This window comes from Melanerpes formicivorus, unplaced genomic scaffold, assembly GCF_026170545.1.
Source record: "Melanerpes formicivorus ecotype bairdi unplaced genomic scaffold, bMelFor1.0.p_v2 SCAF_13, whole genome shotgun sequence".
Lineage (NCBI taxonomy): Eukaryota > Metazoa > Chordata > Aves > Piciformes > Picidae > Melanerpes > Melanerpes formicivorus.
This window is the reverse complement of record NW_027142365.1, coordinates 16,713,319-16,734,719: the sequence shown is the minus strand read 5'-3', so window position 1 is coordinate 16,734,719 and position 21,401 is coordinate 16,713,319. Positions and strand designations below refer to the sequence as shown.

The window sequence follows — 21,401 nt, the reverse complement described above, 5'->3', positions numbered from 1 at the left end:
GGTAGAGAAAAAACCTTTTCTTTCTGAAGTGTCATAATACCAAGAAAGAAAGAACAGTGTGCTGCAGATAAGATGTGCAGAATTTATGTGTGACAGTAAGATGAAAGGTAAGAGACCTAAAATTGTATGGATAACAGATGAGACAGGGGAGGTGAAAAAAGGAATCGAATGCTGCACACAGGAGTTTCATCCTAAAGAACAAAAGAACACTAACAAGTGATTAGATTATTAGGGAGGAAATCTCACCTAATTTATTGATGTTTCAAAGGCTTTGGGGCAGCTGCACACCAGAATTTCCAACGGAAGTATGGGTTTGCTGGCAGAGGAGCATCATCTGTAGAACAACTCTTTTATAGTTTATTGTTAACCTGAAATTATCATCTCCACAAGGTAGGCTGATATTATCTTACCCTATGCAAGATGAATGCATCTATTTTCTGCTCTTCACTGACTTTGCAAGCTCACTTTCTCCCCTTTGTTGATGATAGCAACATTTCTGTTTGTTGGTTGCTTTCTTTTTTTGTAATGTTCTGCTAGCTTGAAGAGTGTTAAAGGTACTGCAGCTGCTCCTTCTGTTTGCTAACCTGCTGCCTGTATTTTTTTGCCCCCAAATAAGAAATGTTTGGGGTTTCTTTGCTTGTTTGTTTGTTAATATATTAAAGCCTGGTCAATCAGAAGAATTGTAGAACTGTTTTGGTTGATAAAAATCTTTAAGATCAAGTCCAACCATTCTCAACTCTACCAAGGCTGGAGCTAAACCATGTCTCTCAGCACCACATCTCTGTGTCTTTGAAAGACCTCCAGGTTTGGGGATTCAACCAGCTCCCTGGGCAGCCTGTGCCAGTCCTTAAGAACCCTTTTGGGGGAGAGGTTTCTGATCTCCAACATAAACCTCCCCAGGAGCAACTTGAGGCTTTTTCATCTCATTCTATCAGTTGATACTAGGGAGAACAGACCAACCCCCACCTGACTCCAACCTCCTTTCAGGGAGTTGTAGGGAGCCAGAAGGTTTCCCTTTACTCTCCTTTTCTCCACACTAAACAATTCCAGTTCCCTCAAGCTGCTCCTCACCAAACCTGTTCTCCAGACTCTTCACCATCTTCAGTGCCCTTTTCTGAATCCACTCCAGCACCTCAGTGTCTTTCATGTAGTGAGGGCCCCAGAACTGTGCCCAGTACTCAAGGTGGGACCTCCCTAGTGCTGAGTACAAGGAGACAATCACTTCCCTGATCCTGCTGGTCATGCTGTTTCTGTTCCAGGCCAGGATTCTGTTAACCTTCTTGGCCACCTGAGCATGCTGCTGGCTCTTCTTCAGTCATGTAATAAATGTAGGCTCAAAATTAAAGAAGGTTCCTGGCTGTCTGATTGGGTGGCTTGTGGAACAGCTCTTTAATGAGAGAGCTGGCTCTTAGGATACAACAGGATAGCTATCTGGTGGGATCAGTGTGAGAAGGGGAACCAATCTGATCATTCAGGATGTCCCTTTCACCTGATTTCCCTGTGAACCTGGCAGAAGGAGGCATTCAGTTTGTGACTTGTCAGCTGGCACAGCTGGCTAAAAACTTCAGTGCCTTTAAAATGTCTTTCTTCCTCAGGCAGACCATCTTTGACTCCTGTGGGAAAAGCGTCCTGCTGTTACTGCTCAGACAGTGGTTGCATAACTTCTCTCTCTCATTTGTTTTAGATTAGTCAGTTCTCCTTTAGCCTCTTTCTCCTGCAATGAGGAATTTCACTGTGTGTCTCAGTGAGAGATTTAAGAAACAGCACATGCAATTCCTCAGCATCTCCTTCATTCAGCTTGTCACAACTTGGATTCTCCAAGGGTTTAGCCTGTGCCTGATGTGTTTTTTTTTGACATGTTCATTATCATTTGGAAATGAGCAACAACATAGAGAAATAAAACATTTTCTGGTGAGAGACAATAATTGATGTTAAGGCTAAAGGAGACTGCTGGAAACCTCTGAGTTAGGGGAAGGGGTAACACCGTGGCAGAGAAGTTTCTTAGTTGATGAAAGCAATGTGATTTACATTGTCAGGAATATTTGGAACAATGTACTCTTCAATAGTGAGCTTCTGTTAATTGTGATCAGCTGGGAAAATCTTCACTGAGGAAATTGGGTGAAAATTAATACACACACACACACACACACCCCCCCCAAAGCTGTGATGCCACTGTAGTGTTCTAGAATTGATTGTGATATTTCAGGTTGGGTTCATCGTACCTGAGATAGATTTAACAGTCATGGAGGGACTCTGAGACAAGAAACATACATCTGGAAAAGCTATATGGAAAAAATAATTAGGGCAGCTTAGAAAGGTGATCAGAATGTACAGGGAATTATAAAGGAAAGTAGAAAAGAGACAGTGAGACTATCTCTGATGGAAGCAGAGAATCACAGAGTGGCAGGGGTTGGAAGGGGTCTCTGAAGATCATCCAGTTCAACCCCACTGCCAGAGCTGGGAACTCATCCAGGTGGGGTTTGAAAGTCTCCAGAGACAGAGATTCCACCACCTATGAGGGTAGCCTGCTTCAGTGCTCTGCCACCTCCAAAGTAAAGAAGTTCCTCCTCATGTTTAAATGGAGCTTCCTATGTTCAAGTAAATGCCTGTTACCTCTTGTCCTGTTAGTGGGAACCGCTGAGAATAGTCTGTCCCCATCTTCCTGACACCCACTCCTTAGACATTTGTAAGCAATAATAAGATGCCCTCTCAGCCTCCTCTTCTCCAGGTTAACCAGTCCCAGCTCTCTCAGCCTTTCCTCAGATGAGAGATGTTCCAGTCCCCTCAGCATCTTAGTGCAAAAGGAACAGAATCTTGTTTCTGTGTTTGGATTGTGATTGTAAATACACTAAACAGTCCTCTCAGCATCTTATTGTCCCTTTGCCAGACTCTCTTCTATGCTTCTTTGCCATTCACAAGCTGGGGAACGCAGAACTGGACACAGTACTCCAAGTGAGACCTCACCAGTGAGGCAGTGTGGAGGGGGAAGGGAGCCTCTCTCGTCCTGATGGCCATGCTCCTCTTGACGCATCCCAGGAAAGAAGAAAAGAAGAAGCAAGAGCATCTTTAACATAAGTTGCAAGACAAGACCCAGGAGATTTTGTGTTGAATTGAGTAACACTTTCAAGTTGTTTACATACTTTCAAAATCTAAGTAGCTCCTTGTACAGTACACTTGACAACTGGACCTGTGCCACAGCACTGTCAGACCAGGAACGAAGAGTAAAAGGACTGAGTGTTTATGTGGACAGTAAAACCAGCTGCTATTGTTAGGAAGAACATAAAAACTTCAGGAGATCTAAACTTTCATACTTTAGGGAAATAAAACCCCTGTAACAGATGGAAGAAATCTGACTTGTGGGATTGGTTTCAACACATTTATCAGAAGCATTTGGCTCTTAACGCTCTGGAGGTTGGATGCTGATCTACCGTTGAAGACTGTTCTCAGTCACTGAGAAGGTTTTTCTGTGCTGAGACCTCTCTTAGTTACTGTGTGATTTAGGAAGAGTGCTCTTGTGTTCATGAATTCTTTTTATTAATGTTCATACAGCATCTCATACACTGCACAAACTGCAGAATGCATTCTACCTTCTACAGCTTAGCATCTGAAACACTCCTGACTTAGTACGCCTCATCCTAGGTGTACCAAGCTGTTCAGCTTCAGAAAACAGCCCAGGAATTAATTAAGGAATTAATGACACTTAATTACTAGCAAACTAATTACACTTACTTACTATTGAATAGAGTTTTAGGCTTTTAAAACTACTTTTTCAGGTAACATTGACCCAGAATTTAATCACATTTGAAAACCTAAATCATCCTGCAAACTTTTTCTGACCTCTAAGTATTTAGCACAGTAAACTGAGGCTCAGGGATATGCATGCTATAAACCCACTGAGGAAAAGACAACAGGCAGTCATCACAGAGAGAAAGGCATTTGGATAAAAGCTTCTTTTCTGGGTCAGTAGCCTTTCAATACCTGTAAACCACCCATTGACTGTCTGTGGTAATTAACAGTCAATGCCAAAGACACATTTTTAATTATCAGTAAGGCAAAGAATTCTGTGTGCATCACTGCCTTCAGTCAGGGAGTGCCCCCTGAATACAGAGAGCATTCTAGGAGCAGAGCTAACACCAGTGTTTGATGGCATGATGCATCGAAATCCAGAATGATAACTGCAGCTGAGAAACAAACTGAAGGGCTATGAGGATGCTGAAGGGACGGGAGCACCTCTGTTATGAGGGAAGGCTGAGAGACCTGGGGCTGGTTAGTCTGGAAAAGAAAAGACTGAGAGGGGATCTCATTAGTGTTTATAAATATCTGAAGGGTGAGTGTCAAGAAGAAGGGGACAGTCTGGTTTTGATGAGGTCCTGTGATAGGACAAGGGACAATGAATACAAACTGGAACACAGGGGCTTCCACCTCAACACGAGGAAGACATCTTTGCTGTGAGGGTGACAGAGCACTGGAGCAGGCTACCCAGAGAGGTTACAGTATCACCAAGGTTGGAAGAGACCTCAAAGATCATCAAGTCCAACCTGTCACCACAGACCTTATGACTAGACCATGGCACCAAGTGCCACGTCCAGTCCCTTCTTGAACACCTCCAGGGACGGTGACTCCACCACCTCCCTGGGCAGCACATTCCAATGGCAAATGACTCTCTTGGTGAAGAACTTTCTCCTCACCTGCAGCCTAAACTTCCCCCGGTGTAGCTTTAGACTTTGTCCTCCCATTCTGGTGCTGGTTGCCTGGGAGAAGAGACCAACCCCCTCCTGGCTACAACCCTCCTTCAGGTAGTTGTAGACAGCAATAAGGCCTCCCCTGAGCCTCCTCTTCTCCAGGCTAAACAACCCCAGCTCCCTCAGCCTCTCCTGACAGGGCTGTGCTCAAGGCCTCTCCCCAGCCTCCTTGCCCTTCTCTGGATATGTTCAAGAGTCAAAATGTCCTTCTTAAACTGAGGGGCCCAGAACTGGACACAGTACTCAAGGTGTGGCCTAACCAGTGCAGAGTACAGGGGCACAATGACTTCCCTGCTCCTGCTGGCCACACTATTCTTGATGCAGGCCAGGATGCCATTGGCCGCCTTGGCCACCTGGGCACACTGCTGGCTCAGGTTGCAGTGTCTCTGAAGATTTTCAAGACCCATCTGAATGCATTTCTGTGTGACCTGCCCTAGGTGATCCTACTCTGGCAGGGTGGTTGGACTGGATGACCTCTGGAGACCCTTTCCAGCCCCTACCATTCTACAAGATGCCAAGAAGACCAATGGCATCCTGGCCTGTATCAGGAACAGTGTGGCCAGCAGGAGCAGGGAGGTCATTCTCCCCCTGTACACTGCACTGCTTAGGCCACACCTTGAGTCCTGTGTCCAGTTCTGGGCCCCTCAATTTAGGAAACATGTTGAGTTGCTGGAAGGTGTCCAGAGAAGGGCAACAAAGCTGGGGAGGGGTTTGGAACACAAGCCCTGTGAGGAGAGGCTGAGGGAGCTGGGGTTGCTTAGCCTGGAGAAGAGGAGGCTCAGGGGTGACCTCATTGCTCTCTACAACTACCTGAAGGGAGGTTGTAGCCAGGCAGGGGCTGGTCTCTTCTCCCAGGCAAGCAGCACCAGAACAAGACACAGTCTCAAGCTGCACCAGGGGAGGGATAGGCTGGATGTTAGGAAGAAATTCTTCATAGAGAGAGAGGTTGCCCATTGGAATGTGCTGCCCAGGGAGGTGGTGGAGTCACCATCACTGGACATGTTTAGGAGGAGAGTGGATGGGGTTCTTGGTGCCATGGTTTAGTTGATTAGATAGTTTTCAGTGATAAGTTGGACTTGATGATCTCAAAGGTCTCTTCTAACCTGGTTTGTCTATTCTATTCTATTCTATTCTATTCTATTCTATTCTATTCTATTCTATTCTATTCTATTCTATTCTATTCTATTCTATTCTATTCTATTCTATTCTATTCTATTCATGTGGTGGTTTTCACCAAGTTGAAAATGAGATGTTGGGGAAGAAATGAAGATGATTCTGTGAAGGGCATAATCCACAACTCTTCCTTGCTTGTTGCTACTGATTGTGTTGCTTTTTGAAATATCACCAAGGAACCAAAAATATTTCTGAACATGTAGTAAAATATCTTAGTTTCTGGAAAATATCCTCAGAAGTTGGATGCATTTATACAGCATAAAGAAATATTTGCAGTCAGAGGTTTCAGCTGTTCATGGTCTTGGATTATGTATAATTATGTGAGTCTGTGATCATTAATTATACAATATTATAAACACTTTTACATGGGTTAACTTTTACTATGGCTGGGCTTCAACTTAATTAAACTCATTGTAAATGAAATTGCCTTTTGTATGACTTTAGCTGAAATTTATATCTGAAAGGAATTGAGCTGAAGTGAATCACTTTAAAGAAGTGCCCATATCTCCATACTGGGATTTAACACAATTTCAATAACCCAGATTTCCTGAATGTCCTTGTGAATCCAATTCATGTGTGTATGAGTGATGCTTACTTCCTACAGTGACTGTATAAATCAGAGGGTACTATCTCCATCATTTTTGTTGTCTATACTGTCAGTAATTTGTCCCCATGCTTCCTCTTATGTAAGTTGCCTCTAGCCAAAGCTGCACTTTCTGCAACCCTGCATCTGTCTCAGTGTGTGTTCATATGTGTGTATATATTCAGAAGGATAAAGCAGTTTGGAGCTGAAGAATCTTTGATTGTATTACTCTCCCCTCAAGACTATAATTAGTGACCTGCCTATGAAGTTGTAAATCTCAGATCCATTTTTTGTAAAAGATGTGCTTCTAGCTGGGTGTTCACTACTGCTGTGAAGCTACAGATTGTTGTTGAACACAGCAAATAGCCTTCACTTCTGTAACCAGGGAGGCTGCAGCTCATATTACACTAAAATATAATACTTTATAGCACAGGGAGGTTGTCAGGGTAGCCCTCATAGATGAATTTGTGGATTCCCTTTGAGAGCTAATTAAGGGGTACTAACAGTGCCCATTTCATTTCTATACAATGCTAAAACAAACCTAAGGAAAGGCTGAGAGAGCTGGGGTTGTTCAGCTGTGAGAAGAGAAGGCTGAGGGGACACCTTGATACCATTGACTAGTACATAAAGGATGGCTGCGAGGAGGATGGAGACTCCCAAGACTTCCATGGGACAAGGAGTCCCTTGGAAAAGACAAGGGCGGATGGGGACAAGTTACTGCTGGGGAGATTCCCATTGGACTCCAGAAGAAAATGTTTCTCCATGAGAACAGTGAGACATAGGAATCATCTTCCAAGGGAAGTGGTGGATTCCCCTACCCTAGACAGTTTTAAGACTCAGCTTTACAGGGTGCTGGGCCAGCTCATTTCAACTCTACTATGGTCTAGAAAGGTTGGACCAGAGGATTCTTGGGATCCCTTCCAACCTGGCATTCTGTGCTTCTAAGTTTGGCACAGCTTGGGTTATGTTCTGTGCATAGCTACTGTTGTCTGTAGGCTATCTGGAGGGCTGTGCTGAAGTTTTGCAAGCCACGTGAAATGAGGTGCATGGGAGGTATTACATCCATGTGCTTCAGGAGCTACTCTTAGATACAGCTGAGAAAGTCTTCCTGGTTCACGTGCACATGGATACCATTTGTGCCCTGTGGGGGCCACGGAGATTGGAATCAATACGGCTGACCAATATGATCAAGTATTGTTCCTTTATTGTTCCAGTGTTGCAGGCCGATGGTGCAGGCCTGTAGTGCAAGTATTATACAGTAAAGTAAAGCATAGAAGAAGAAAAGGAAAGGCAGAAGTGCGTAGCAAGGGAACTTCTACAACTTATATAAACTCAGAGTGCCTTGTTGGCATGGCTTCATTGGTTCCCTAGGAGTGACCACACATCACAATATAATAGATCATTGGTCCAACTACTAATGACATGTGAGGTTGTTGATGCAGGTGCATGTTCTGTTGTCCTAAGATAACTTTCTATGTTTATAGCTACCAGTGCCCTGTTTTAGTTACATGCTGCAGACACAGCACTGTTTTGCTGCACTGCTAGCTGGCTCTGCATTTATGCTGAGCATGGCCTGCCACCATGTCAGGCTCTAGCCCTGCACTGCCAGATTGCTCACACTGCTCGTCGCTGGCATTGCCACAGTGCCCCAAAAGCAGAAGGCAGGAGCTGGATTGGGTCACATTTTAAAACCGGTGAAATTGGTACTGTGCAGAACAGTTTCTCAGTTCCTGCAGGCCTGATTTTGGTCTTCTGTGACAATGTGGATAGAGAATTCAAACTTGATCCCAACCACATTCTCAGGGTATCACAGTATCACAGTATTACCAAAGTTGGAAGAGACCTCAAAGATCATCAAGTCCAACCTGTCACCACAGACCTCATGACTAGACCATGGCACCAAGTGCCACATCCAATCCCCTCTTGAACACCTCCAGGGATGGTGACTCCACCACCTCCCTGGGCAGCACATTCCAATGGCGAACGACTCTCTCAGTGAAGAACTTTCTCCTCACCTTGAGCCTAAACTTCCCCTGGCACAGCTTGAGACTGTGTCCTCTTGTTCTGGTGCTGGTTGCTAGAGAGAAGAGACCAACCCCCTCCTGGCTACAACCTCCCTTCAGGTAGTTGTAGACAGCAATGAGGTCTCCCCTGAGCCTCCTCCAGGCTAACCAACCCCAGCTCCCTCAGCCTCTCCTCACAGGGCTGTGCTCAAGGCCTCTCCCCAGCCTCGTTGCCCTTCTCTGGACACATTCAAGTGTCTCAATGTCCTTCTTAAACTGAGGGGCCCCAAACTGGACACAGTACTCAAGGTGTGACCTAACCAGTGCTGAGTACAGGGGCATAAATACTTCCCTGCTCCTGCTGGTCACACTATTTCTGGTGCAGGCCAGGATGCCATTGGCCTTCTTGGCCACCTGGGCACACTGCTGGCTCGTGTTTAGGTGGCTGTCAATCAGCACCCTCAGGTCCCTTTCTGTTTAGCAGCTCTCCAGCCACTCTGACCCCAGTCTGTAGCTCTGCATGGGCTTGTTGTGGCCAAAGTGCAGCACCTGGCACTTGGATTTGGTGAATGCCATCCTGTTGGACTGTGCTCATCTGTCCAGTCAGTTGAGGTCCCTCTGCAGAGCCCTTCTGCCCTCTAACAGATCAACATGTGCTCCCAACTTGGTGTCGTCTGCTAATTTGCTGATGACTGAGGTAGAACTCATTTGTCCATTCTGCAATTGGGTAGAATGTTTGCCAACACAGACTGTGTAGACAAACATGGGGAAACCCCCTGATAGGACCTTCAGGTTCATCTATGACTGCTGGATCCAGATAAAACTCACTTAGAGAACCCCTGTGTGTTTGTACCACATTACAACTCAAGTCTGTGATGACTCAGAGCTTTCTTTCTGGTTCTGCCTTTTGTTGGCAGAGGTATTTTACCAAAGATGTGCCAGTGTTAGAAAGTGTGGTTGGTTTGTAAGGGATAACTTTCTACATAGATATTACTCTGTCAAAGAAAGCCTCAAACTGATTAGCTGGGCGAGATGAATGAGGAAGCCTGGCTTACGAGCTTTCCCAAACCACTGGGAAGATGATTCTTACAAAGCACAGAGGGGGTTTGTTTGTCTGCTTTTATTTGTTGTTATTGTTGTTGTTCTTGCTTTTCAGAATGGGTAAAAATGAAAAGAAGGAAGTGCAGCCTCCACCCAAGGATGTGGTAAGTTTGTAAACTGCTGCGTGCTGTAAAATAAGCCTTACACAATTATAGGCCCAGCTCTACCATCTTGACATGGTTCATTACTCTCCTGACTTACCCACATCATTCTAAAACTGTCTTTCAAAGATGATTCTGTTTCTGCTTTTCTGGGACAGCACACAAACCAGAGTGTCTGGGCATGTGGCAGGCGCTGCAAATAGTGATGTATGAAACAATCCAGGCTTCTTTTGGTTTGAAGGAGAGTATTAGCTTTCCATTTGTAAAAACCCAAAGAGAAGGGAGAAGAGAGGCCTGAAATCTGCCTGTCTTTCCAACTGAGGAGACATCTCCTTTCTTTAAGGATGGAAGAGTTAAGAGCCTAGATGGATACTGAATTAAAAATTTTACAGATACTGTGAATGACACTGCTATGTGCTCTGGATCTTTTGCAAAGATCTGCTTTGCACTGGTGAGGCCTCACCTAGAGTACTGTGTCCAGCTCTGGGCACCCTGGCTCAAGAAAGGGTTCTCAAGAAAGAGAATTACTGGTGAGAGTCCAGCAGATGCTCACTAAGGTGCTGAGGGGACTGGAACATCTCTCACATGAGGAAAGGCTGAGAGAGCTGGGGCTGGTTAGCCTGGAGAACAGGAGGCTCAGGGGGGATCTTATTAATGCTAACAAATATCTAAGGGGTGGGTGCCAGGAAGATGGGGCCAGACTCTTCTCAGGGGTTCCCAGTGTCAGGACAAGAAGTAATGGGCATCAGCTTGAACACAGGAAGCTCTGTCTAAACATGAGGAGGAACTTGTTTACTTTAAGGGTGGCAGAGCACTGAAACAGGCTGCCCTGAGAGATGGTGAAGACTCTGTCTCTGGAGACTTTCAAGGCTCACCTGGCCATGTTCCTGTGTGACCTGCTTTAGGTGACCCTGCTCTGGTGTGGGGTTGGACTTGATGTTCAGAGATCCCTTCCAACCCCTACCATTCTGTGATTCTGTGATATACAGTCTTTAGCAGAAGATCAGGTTTTTCAGGAATCAGTGGAAGGGCCACAGTATGAAATACAAGAACTGAAGCCAAACATGAAATAATGGAATATGAGGTTTTTTGCAAGGTTAAGTACACTGCTCAAACCCCCCAATGGATCTGTCTGTAAAGAGTGATGGTACTGCAGGAGCTGTTTTAAGGGTCACAGAAAAGTTGATTAGCAAAAACTACATCACAACTTCAATGTTAAATAAGCATAAATAGTTTTGACTAAGAGAGTAATGTCCAGTAGCCATGGTGTCACTGAGGCATAGCAATTGATAGTAGGTTTTGCCTGACTGTTCTGTGCAGAGTATTACAAACACTCCAATCAACAATAAATCCTTAGGAAAGGAGACTTGATAGAGAACTTCAACATGAGAGGATAAATTGATCTAAAGACATTTCTGTAAGGAGTAACCTAGAAAAGCAGGAGGAATAGAATAGAGTAGAGTAGAGTAGAGTAGAGTAGAGTAGAGTAGAGTAGAGTAGAATAGAATAGAATAGAATAGAATAGAATAGAATAGAATAGAATAGAATAGAATAGAACAGAACAGGTAGGAAGAGACCTTTGAGATCATCAAGTCCAACCTATCACCCAATACCATCTAATCAACTAAACCATGGCACCAAGCACCCCATCAAGTCTCTTACTAAACACCTCCAGTGATGGTGACTCCAGCACCTCCCCAGGCAGCCCATTCCAATGGCCAATCACTCTCTCTGTGAAGGATTTCTTCCTAACATCCAGTCTAAACTTCCCCTGGCACAGCTTGAGACTGTGTCCTCTTGTTCTGGTGCTGGCTGCCTGGGAGAAGAGACCAACCCCCACCTGGATACAACCTCCCTTCAGGTAGTTGTAGAGAGCAATAAGGTCTCCCCTGAGTCACCACTTCTCCAGGCTAAACAACCCCAGCTCCCTCAGCCTCTCCTCACAGGGCTGTGCTCCAAACCCCTCCCCAGCTTTGTTGCCCTTCTCTGGACACCTTCCAGCAACTCAACATTTCCTAAACTGAGGGGCCCAGAACTGGACACAGGACTCCAGGTGTGGCCTAACCAGTGCTGAGTACAGGGGGAGAATGGAGACACAAAGAAGGACTAATTAAAATTGTGTATTTCTGCAGGAATTTGCAGTATTTGTAGGAAAGAAAACTGCAAGGTGTGACAGTAGATTTAAGGCATACAGAGGAGAAAACCCTGTCTGAGTAGTAGAAGTTTACTTGTTCAGTAAATATCTAGAAAACCAGGAGAAGCAGCACCACACTCTCTAGATCCAAAAGAGCTGATTAGAGTTTGTGGAGAAAAGTCTGCTACAGCCTACTGACTACTACAACAAACTGGGAACGCTGTTAGAACAGATAGTTAGCAACTGAAAAACAAAAACAAGACTGGGAGGAAAAGGTCAGTAAAGCTATAGAAAAAGAAAAGGCTTGGAAAGAGTAAAGTCCAGGTGGCACCTGCAGGTTTTGGCTTAGTTTTTGCCCTTATTGTGTTTAAGGCTAGCATTTTTTTTGTTCCAGGAGTGCTGTCAGAAGTGGAAAAAAACAACCAACCCTGAATGCTGCCTAGCAAAACAATATTGAATATGAAAACAGACCATTGATTAGTTGTAACTGTCAACCAAGAAAATCTTCTAGCTATGAGAATATTGTTAACAGAGGTTATGTAAAATCAGATCTCAGGCCCTTAAATTTCACCTGGGTATTTCAGATGCCAGGAAATGAGACGCAGACAAAATCAAAGATGTATTAGCTATTATCTTCTGATTGATAATCTGCTTATGAAAATGTCAGGTCCAAGAAAAGAAGCCTGGAGATAATGTGGACAGGCTTATGAAAGAGGCCCTTTGTGCATGTGGAATGTCTCTGAGAATACATGGTGCTGCAGATGACCACTAATCTTCATAGATTTCTAGGACCAGGTGGGAAACACATCTCTTAGCCTAACCACTGCCTGTATGCTTCAGAAAGCCTTTCTGAGGACTCTGTTTTCCCTGCCTTTCATGATTTGTCTTTCATTATTTTGAGAGCTGGACTTCTCCAGGAATAAATATCTCTGGATGGATGACCTTAGACAGTAATTTAGGCAGATCAAATACACGTGCACATTTTGAATGTCATTAGTAGTTTTGATGTTTCCAGCTCAAAAAAGGTGCAGCTGAACTACAGCAGAGCATTAAGAAGGGCAAAAAGAATAAGCAGGGTTGCTTAAAAAGAGTAAGCAGAGTGGGCTTGTGTGTCAGGAACAATCAAAGAGAGCAGGTGACTTCAGCCCCAAAATGGAGTGACTGTGAAGAGGAAGATAGAGAAAGATAGGAAATGGTGGTAGTATGGAGAAGACAAATGGGTGTGGATGAACTATGGAGGAGGAATACAATTGTCTGGGGGCAGGTATAAAAGGAAGGCACAGCTCTTCAGGTGAATGATTAACTGTGCCACTTGTATCTCAGAATATGAAGGATTGCTAAAATGCAGGTGGCTTCAAAATTTGTTCAGTAAATTAAATGGTGGAAAATTTCTCTTGGGCTTTTTGAATGCACAGATAAAAGTCTCCAGCTCACCAGGTTGCAGAGGGACATATTCTGGGAGGGAATAGGAGCCAGGTTTAACAGGCTGCCTGCTCACACCTGTTACTGGCCTTTGGGGGGGACAGGGTGCTGGGCTAGATGCATCTTTGGTCTGACTGGAAACATATTTTGTGCTGCCTTCAATTTCAACCAAGTTAAGTCGGGGGAAGCCAAAAATCCCTGGGATGTTCTGCAGTTTCTAATGGCTTTGAAGTCAAATCTACACTAAAATCATGATCAAAGACACAGGGGTGGTTTTGAATCAGAGCTTTCCTTTTTCATTTAACTTGCTGTATCTTAATATGAAATGAATGGTGGAGATGTTGCTCATAAACAATTTAAATTTCTGTGTTTATTTCAAGATTGTTTGTAACTTCAGGAATATTATTGCAGCACCTAATGTGTCCTGTAGCTGCCATTACAGGGAGGGTTTGCAGTGATGTATGAAGAGTAAGGAGCAAGCCTTGTGTTTTTTTAATGAAACAAAAAGGAGAGGGGAGCTCCACCTATGCTGACAATATGCTAAGCAATACTCACATCCAGTTCCAATACGCACTTGCAGCCCAGAAGGCAAATCACATCCTGGGCTGCTTCAAGAGAAGTGTGGCTGATGGGTCAAGGGAAGTAATTCTTCCCCCTCTACTCCGCTCTGGTGCGACCCTACCTGGAGCATTGTGTCCAGTTCTGGAGCCTCTATTACAGGAAGGATCTGGAGGTGCTGGAGCATGTCCAGAGAAGGGCCATGAGGATGATCAGAGGGCTGGAGCTCCTCTGCTATGGGGACAGACTGAGAGAGTTGGGGCTGTTCAGTCTGGAGAAGAGAAGGCTCCCAGGAGACCTTCTTGTGGCCTTCCAGTATGTGAAGGGGGCTACAAGAAAGCTGGGGAGGGACTTTTTAGGGTGTCAGGTAGTGATAGGAATAGGGGGAAATGGAGCAAAACCAGAAGTGGGTAGATTCAGATTGGATGTTAGGAAGAAGTTCTTCCCCATGAAGGTGGTGAGACACTGGCACAGGTTGCCCAGGGAGGTGGTGGAAGCCTCATCCCTGGAGGTGTTTGCAGCCAGGCTGGATGTGGCTGTGAGCAGCCTGCTGTAGTGTGAGGTATCCCTGCCCATGACAGGGTGGTTGGAACTGGCTGATCCTTTAGGTCTCTTCCAACCCTAACAACTCTATGATTCAATGGCAGTTTGGACAATATTACTTCCCAGCAAGTGCCTGATTTTCTCAGGCCTCTGACTACTTAAACACACATCAATTTCAGTGGCTCTTCTTACTGTCTCTGGATAGCAGTAGAACCATTTTGTTTGGAAGAGACTTTTAAGATCATAGAGTCCAACTATTACATAACCTTACTAAGGCTAGTGCTAAAGCACATCTGACACATCCCTGCCTCTTTGAAATACCTGCAGAGATGGGCATTCAACCACCACCCTGGGCAGCCTGTGCCAGTGGTTGAAAACCCTCTCAGGGAGGGATTTTCCTCTAAACTCCATCCTAAACCTCCCCTGGTGCCATTCCTCTCGTCCTGTCACTTGTTACTAGGGAAAAGAGATCAACCTCTACCTGGTTCCAGCCTCCTTTCAGAGAGTTGTAGAGTGAGAAGGTCTCCCCTCAGCTTCCTTTCCTCCAGATTAAACAACCCCAGTTCCCTCAGCTGCTCCTCACCATCCCTATACTCCAAACCCTTCACCAGCATCGTAGTCTGGACCTGCTCCCACTTCTCCATGTCTTTCTTGGAGTGAGCAGCCCAAAGCTGTACTCAGTACTCACATTATGGCCAAGTACAGAGGGACAATTAATTCTCTGTGCCTGCTGGCTACACTGATTGCATAACTTGTTGCCTTCAGGAGTTCCAAGATGTACAAGGAAGTCTCAAGGTTTCCCCAGAATTATATTTGGAAGTCAGTTATTCTTTCTTATCTTTCAATAATGTCTCAGATTATTATTAGAAAGTAGAATTTCTCCAAGTATGTAGCAACTGGCTGGGGTCAGAGTGGGTGGAGAGCAGCCAGGCAGAGGGACCTGGAAGTACTGGTTGATGGTAGGCTGAACATGAGCTTGCAGTTTGCCCAGGTGGCCAAGAGGGCCAATGGCATCCTGGCCTGCATCAGGAACAGTGTGGCCAGCAGGAGCAGGGAGGTCATTGTGCCCTGTGCTCAGCACTGGTTAGGCCACACCCTGAGTCCTGTGTCCAGTTCTGGGCCCCTCAGTTTAGGAAGGAGGTTGATTTGCTGCAAGGTGTCCAGAGAAGGGCAACAAAGTTGGTGAGGGGTTTGGAGCTCAGGCCCTATGAGGAGAGGCTGAGGGAGCTGGGGTTGCTTAGCCTGGAGACTGGAGGCTCAGGGGAGACCTTATTGCTCTCTACAACTACCTGAAGGGAGGTTGTAGCCAGGTGGGCATTAGTCTCTTCTCCCAGGCAACCAGCACCAGAACAAGAGGACACAGTCTCAGGCTGCACCAGGGGAGGTTTAGGCTGGAGGTTAGGAGGAAGTTTTACACAGAGAGAGTGATTGCCCATTGGAATGTGCTACTCTGGGAGATGGTGGAGTCACCATCATTGGAGGTGCTCAGGAGAAGACTTGATAGGGTGCTTGATTGCATGGTTTAGTTGATTAGGTGGTGTTGGATGATGGGTTGGACGCGATGATCTTGAAGGTCTCTTCCAACCTGGTTAATTCTATTCTATTCTATTCTATTCTATTCTATTCTATTCTATTCTATTCTATTCTATTCTATTCTATTCTATTCTATTCATATTTTTATTTCAGTGTAGATTACTAACCAGATTGATTTATTTTTTTTTAATTGATTTTGGGAGTCTACTACAGCACACAGAAGGCTCACTGTAAATCAAATTGTTCTTTCCTTTGTTTGTTCTTTCTTTTTCCTTTGTAGTTTGAGCCCTTATTGCTTGAAATCCAATCAGTAGAAACGGTTGTGCTGATGCTCAGTTCATCTGAAGAGAAAATTTTGGCCCAAGCCTGTGGTGCTCTCTATAAATTTGCATCAAAAGGTTAGTCTAACTTGGAAGGAGCTTGCCTTTGCATTGCTTAGAATCTGATAGTCACTCACAAATACTTTGTTTGTTGGTTTGTTTAATCTCATTTCCAAGGTCTCTGTCAAGGCTTTGGGAGTTTTCTGAAGTATCTGTAAACCTGTATCTGCAGTCTGCATGAAGGGAACTTTGCTGATTGTGGTGCAGTGTTTTCCATTCTCTGCTTAGCAGAGCTTGTTTTAAATATATCTGGGATCTGTTTTGTTACAAGTAACAGACCTGCATCTGGGAAAGAAATTATCTTCCTTCCTTTGTTTTTTTTTTCCCTCCTGTTACAATTTGAAACTTATGTGGCAGTGTAGTTTGGGGTTTGGTGGGTTTTTTTCCCCCCCAAGACTCAGTTTCAATGAAAATTACCTTTTTTAGCCTATTTCTATAGATTAGATGATCTCCCAAGGTCCTGTCCAGTCCTTTGTTCTTTGACTCTCCAGGCCAATAAAAGATTTGTGGTTGTTTGAATTTGTTACATTAGAACTGAGTTTGTTGCTTGCTGTGGTGGGTTAATGCCCATTCTGAAGACAGGGTGGAGGGCTTGTGGGTGCTTTGCCCTCCCTGAAGGGCGTTTTCCCCCATGGGAAACTGAGTCTGTTCCATTCCCCTCTCCCTGCCCAGCTAGGGTATAAAAGGGAGGGTATTGGAGCTGTTAGCTCTCCTTTTTGGCTCCTGCCTCTCCTGGACAAGAGCTACTGCAGCTGCCTTCCTGCACTTCTGCCACGTGGTTGGGCCTGATCCTTCTCCCTGCTGCCTCTGTGCCTCTTCAGAGAGAGACTGGTTTTTTATTCTTGGTTTTTTTCTTTTCCCCCTCCCATCCATCCTTGTTCCTTGCCCTTGTGAACCTTACCTGTTACTGTTACATATATATTGTTTAAAGAAAACTCTACCTCTCTACTTCCAGACCGACTCCAAATTATTGCTTGATGGATTCGCTCCTTCCCTTTCCTTTTTTTTCCTCTCTGTTGGGAGGGAGGAGGGGGGAGCAGGGGAGAGATTCTCAGCCTTGCCCCCATCTGAGCTCTTAAGTCCCAGTTAAGGCTCAAACCACTACACTTGCCTTATAGACTTTTTAACCTAACTCCTCTTCAGGTGATGAAAACAAAGTGACACTTTTTGGTCTCGGAGCAGTGGAACATCTGTATAAACTCATCTCGCATGGAGATCCCATTGTACGCAGAAATGCCATCATGGTCTTGGGCATCATGTCTTCCAATCGTAAGAGTCTCCCTCTTTTAATATTCTCCAACATATGTGAGTGTGGACATCAAAGTAATAAGTGGCCCAGGTGACAAGAATCCTGTATTAACAATCTAGAATAACACGTTCAGCTGGCTTGAACTCCACCGATTTTGAAGAACAGGAACAAGAGATGTTAGTTTTCCTCTGACTCTTCAGTTGGTTTTGAGAGGGCAAAATTGAAACAACTTAATACTGGAATTGTCTCTTGAGGCAAAGCCTGACTACATAAGATGTCCACCTATGTGGACATAGAGTCATACAGTCATAGAATGGTAGGGGTTGGAAAGGGCCTCTGGAAATCACTAAGTCCAATCCCCCTGCCAAGGCACCATCACCTAGGGCAGGTCACACAGGAATGCATCCAGATGGGTCTTGAAAGTCTCTGGAGAGGGAGACTCCACAACCTCTCTGGGCAGCTTGCTCCAGGGCTCCAGCACTCTCACAGTAAAGAAGTTTTTCTTCATGTTGAGGTGGAACTTCCATTGTTCCAGTTTGTATCTCTTGCCTCTTATCCTATCACAGGACACTGTTGAAAAGAGACTGGCCCCTTTTGCTTGGCACCCATCCTTCAGATATTTATAAACATCAGTAAGATCCCCTCTTAGTTTTATCTTTTCCAGACTAAATAGCCCCAGGAATAAAGCTTCAATGAAGTACTGAGGAACTTTGTACATATCAAATGTCAAAGTTGTTTGCTGCTTGAAAATCTCCTCTCTTTTGTAGGCTCATAATGCTCTTGGTAGAACTTCAGTTGTGTGTCATTCCTGGTCAGATATTTGTGTCACTCAGGGGGGAACCATAAGTACCTTTCCCTTGGAGCAAAGTCTGTTTCTTTACTCAGCCAAGACTGCTCAGTGAAAGACTTTATATTTCTATTTATTTCATTGTAGATGATGTCAAGAAGCTCCTGAAGGAACCGGATGTCACAGATTCACTTATATCAAAGCTGGCGCCAGAAGGTAGCTTGCAGTTATTCATCCTCTGTGCAAGAATGCACTCAGAAATAATTTATGATTGCCCTTTGATTGGACAATTTAATCAAATCTTCCTTGTAACTTATGATTTTGTCTTACTCCATGTTAAATGGGTAATTGCTTTTATAGAAGTAGCTCTGAGTAGTGTTTTATGTTGTACTGTCTTCAGTTTAAGGAGCAAGACAGATGCTCTTCACCCCTTCCCAAAGGAGTCATGGAAATGCTCCATGCAGGGCTGGAAAGAATTGGGAATTTAAATGGAAGTGCTACTCACAATTAAATATAACAGTATAAAAACATACAAACATGCCCAACAATTTGTATTCAGCCCAGCTCTCCAGTCTGGGCTTCTACAAAAAAACCTCACTAGGCTACCACCTTCCCAAAACCTTCCCCCACAACCAGACCTCCAGTGCTCACCACCATCACAATATCTCCCTACCCAGGCCTTAATAATGCAGTAAAAATTCAGCTTACCAGCTCAAGGTCCTGCTCCCTCTCACAGCAAAGACAAGGGAGCCTAAGGGAGCAGAGAGAGGAAAAAAGGCCAAAACTACAATTATGCCTATTTATGTATCACAGAATCAACCAGGTTGGAAAAGAACTCCAAGATCATCAAGTCCTATCAATCAACCAACCCTAACTAATCAACTAGACCATAGCACTAAGTGCCTCATCCAGGCTTTTCTTAAACACCTCCAGGGACACTGACCCCACCACCATACCAATGGGCAATCTCTCTTTCTGTGAAGAACTTCTTTCTAAGATCAAGCCTAAACTTCCCCTGGCACAGCTTGAGACTGTGTCCTCTTGTTCAGGTGCTGGTTGCCTGGGAGCAGAGACCAATCCCCACCTGGCTACAACCTCCCTTCAGGTAGTTGTAGAGAGCAATAAGGTCTCCCCTGGGAGTAGATGCAGAATTATGGGAATGGAATAACAAAAGATCACATTTTGTGGTCCACTCCTGGACCTCTCTAGCTCCTGGAATATATGGTTAAGCCATCTCAGTTTCTTAAACCCATAACATGTACAGACGGAATCATAGAATCATACAATCAGTCAGGTTTGGAAGGAACCACCTCACACTAGATCAGGCTGGCCAGAGCCTCATCCAGCCTGCTCTTAAACACCTCCAGGGATGGGGCCTCAACCACTTCCCTGGACAACCCATTCCAGGGTTTCACCACTCTCATGGGGAAGAACTTCCTCCTCACCTCCAGCCTGAATCTCCCCACCTCCAGCTTCATTCCATTCCCCCTAGTCCTATCACTACCTGAGATCCTGAGCAGTCCCTCCCCAGCCTTCTTGTAGCCCCCTTCAGATACTGGAAGGCCACAATAAGGTCACCTCAGAGCCTTCATGTTTATGGAGGTGGCAGGTATGGTTAAGAGCTTATTTTTTTACTGACTTCTACTATCTGGAACCACTGCATTCATGAGCATGTACTATGCTGAATAAAACTTGATCAAAATATTTCTTTTTTTTCCCCTTTGTGTTTCCCTGATAGAAGATGTAGTTATCCATGAATTTGCTACTCTCTGTCTAGCACATATGGCTGTGGAATATACAGCGAAAAATCAAATACTTAAGCAAGGAGGATTAGAACCACTCATTAGACTGCTGGATAGCCCTGATCCTGATGTTCAGAAAAATTCGGTTGAATGCATCTACCTCCTGGTGCAGGTAAAGTTTTGCTGCTGTTTTAAATCACAGGGGTGGATAAGCACTTCCTCCCCACTCCTGCCATCCACTGGGGGTTTTCAATTGGAAGTTTTAATTGGATATTTAACTGCAAATCAAACTTTAAATTACATTTTTAATTGCAATGGAACTTTCAACTTAAGTTCAACTTTAAATTGAAATGGAACTTTGAATTTTAATTAGATTTTCAATTTCAATGAAATTTTGCATTCTGATTGCATTTTTAATTGAAATGAAACTTCCAATGGTGATTCCATTTTTTATTTAAATGAGACTTTGCAGTTTGAGTCCATTGTCCATTGAAATGAAACTTTGCATTTTGATTCCATTTTCCAGTTGAAATGAAACTTTGCATTTTGATTCCATTGTCCATTGAAATGCAACTTTGCAGTTTGATTCTGTTGTCCATTGAAATGGAACTTTGCATTTTGATTCCATTTTCAATTGAAATGAAACTTTGCAGTTTGATTCCATTTTCCAGTTGAAATGAAACTTTGCAATTTGATTCTATTGCCCATTGAAATGAAACTTTGCATTTTGATTCCATTTTCCATTGAAATGAAACTTTGCAGTTTGATTCCATTTTCCAATTGAAATGAGACTTTGCATTTTGATCCCTTTGTAGTTTGAAATGAAACTTTGCATTTTGATTCCATTGTCCACTGAAATGAAACTTTGCATTTTGATTCTGTTGTCCATTGAAATGAAACTTTGCAGTTTGATTCTGTTGTCCATTGAAACGAAACTTTGCAGTTTGATTCCATTTTCCATTGAAATGAAACTTTGCAGTTTGATTCCATTGTCCATTGAAATGAGACTTTGCATTTTGATTCCATTGTCCATTGAAATGAAACTTTGCATTTTGATTCCACTTTCCAGTTGAAATGAAACTTTGCAGTTTGATTCCATTGTCCATTGAAATGAAACTTTGCAGTTTGGTTCTGTTGTCCATTGAAATGGAACTTTGCATTTTGATTCCATTTTCAATTGAAATGAAACTTTGCAGTTTGATTCCATTTTCCATTGAAATGAAACTTTGCATTTTGATTCCATTTTCCATTGAAATGAAACTTTGCATTTTGATTCCATTTTCAATTGAAATGAAACTTTGCAGTTTGATTCCATTTTCCATTGAAATGAAACTTTGCATTTTGATTCCA

General features: G+C 44.0%; 1 protein-coding gene across 1 annotated transcript in view; it reads left to right on the top strand.

Annotated features, from left to right (window-relative positions):
* ARMC3 (armadillo repeat containing 3) overlaps positions 1-21,401 on the top strand; it is an 83,669-nt gene that overhangs the window by 928 nt on the left and 61,340 nt on the right. Inside the window, exons 2-7 of the mRNA XM_068146441.1 lie at positions 269-390; positions 9,658-9,706; positions 16,174-16,291; positions 17,417-17,542; positions 18,457-18,525; positions 20,048-20,223. Of these exons, the coding sequence (XP_068002542.1) occupies positions 9,659-9,706; positions 16,174-16,291; positions 17,417-17,542; positions 18,457-18,525; positions 20,048-20,223 (537 nt within the window). The 5' untranslated portion in view covers positions 269-390; position 9,658. The remainder of the gene's footprint in view (positions 1-268; positions 391-9,657; positions 9,707-16,173; positions 16,292-17,416; positions 17,543-18,456; positions 18,526-20,047; positions 20,224-21,401) is intronic.